The sequence below is a fragment of the Erinaceus europaeus genome, chromosome 18 (genome assembly GCF_950295315.1).
Source record: "Erinaceus europaeus chromosome 18, mEriEur2.1, whole genome shotgun sequence".
NCBI lineage: Eukaryota > Metazoa > Chordata > Mammalia > Eulipotyphla > Erinaceidae > Erinaceus > Erinaceus europaeus.
In genome coordinates this window covers 19,173,850-19,174,929 of record NC_080179.1, presented here as the reverse complement: position 1 = coordinate 19,174,929, position 1,080 = coordinate 19,173,850, and the positions used below count along the sequence as shown (strand labels likewise).

At 38.6% G+C, this 1,080-nt stretch overlaps 1 protein-coding gene across 1 annotated transcript; it reads left to right on the top strand.

Moving 5' to 3' along the window:
* Positions 1-234: 234 nt before the first annotated feature.
* LOC103117196 (large ribosomal subunit protein eL21-like) lies at positions 235-738 on the top strand. Its single transcript, XM_060178261.1, has one exon. It carries the CDS (start codon positions 256-258, stop codon positions 736-738), a length of 483 nt encoding a protein of 160 aa, XP_060034244.1. The 5' UTR covers positions 235-255.
* The last annotated feature ends 342 nt before the right edge of the window (positions 739-1,080 follow it).

The window sequence follows — 1,080 nt, the reverse complement described above, 5'->3', positions numbered from 1 at the left end:
TTGTGCTTCGTGTCATGTTCACTTAAACCACTAGGCTACTGCCCAGCCCCTTCCACTGATTCTTAAGTCTAATTATTTTGTCTTCAGGAGGTCAGATGTTAATCTGATTCTTGTTAAGTTTAGCTACTTAGTTATTAGATATTATGAAATTTCATTGTTCTTCAGATGTGTGTACTTCTTCAGCTCTGGGAAACTTTTTCTTTAAGAATTTTTAGCCTTTTGGCTGGAGCAGCCATCTTTCAGTAAATTGCCAAAATGACTAATACAAAGGGAAAGAGGAGAGGAACCTGTTACATGTTCTCTAGGCCTTTTAGAAAATATGGAGTTGTTCCTTTGGCCACATATATGCGGATCTATAAGAAAGGTGATATTGTAGATATAAAGGGAATGGGCACTGTTCAAAAAGGAATGCCCCACAAATGTTACCATGGCAAAACTGGAAGAGTCTACAATGTTACCCAGCATGCTGTTGGTATTGTTGTAAACAAACAAGCAAAGGGCAAGATTCTTGCCAAGATAATTCATGTTCGTATTGAGCGTATTAAGCACTCTAAGAGCAGAGACAGCTTCTTGAAACGTGTGAAGGAAAACGATCAGAAAAAAAAGGAAGCCAAAGAGAAGGGGACTTGGGTTCAACTGAAGTGCCAGCTTGCTTCACTCAGAGATGCACACTTTGTGAGAACCAATGGAAAGGAACCAGGGCTGCTGGAGCCCATTCCCTATGAATTCATGGCATGATCAATATAAACACTTCATAAAACATCAGAACTATATAAAAAAAGAAATTAAAAAAATCTTATTTATTCATGAGAAAGATAGGAGAGAGAGAGAAAGAACCAGACATCACTCTGGTACATGTGATGCCAGGGATCGAACTTGGGACCCCATGCTCTAGAGTCCAGTGATTTATCCACTTGCCACCTCCTGGACCACAGAATTTTTTTTTTAATATTTATTTTATTTATTACCTTTTGTTGCCCTTGTTGTTTTATTGTTGTAGTTATTATTGTTGTTGTCGTCATTGTTGGATAGGACAGAGAGAAATGGAGAGAGGAGGGGAAGATAGAGAGGAGGAGAGAA

Coding starts and splice junctions, on each gene's coding strand:
- LOC103117196 (XM_060178261.1), top strand. CDS start 256: ATGACTAATACAAAGGGAAAGAGGAGAGGAACCTGTTACATGTTCTCT.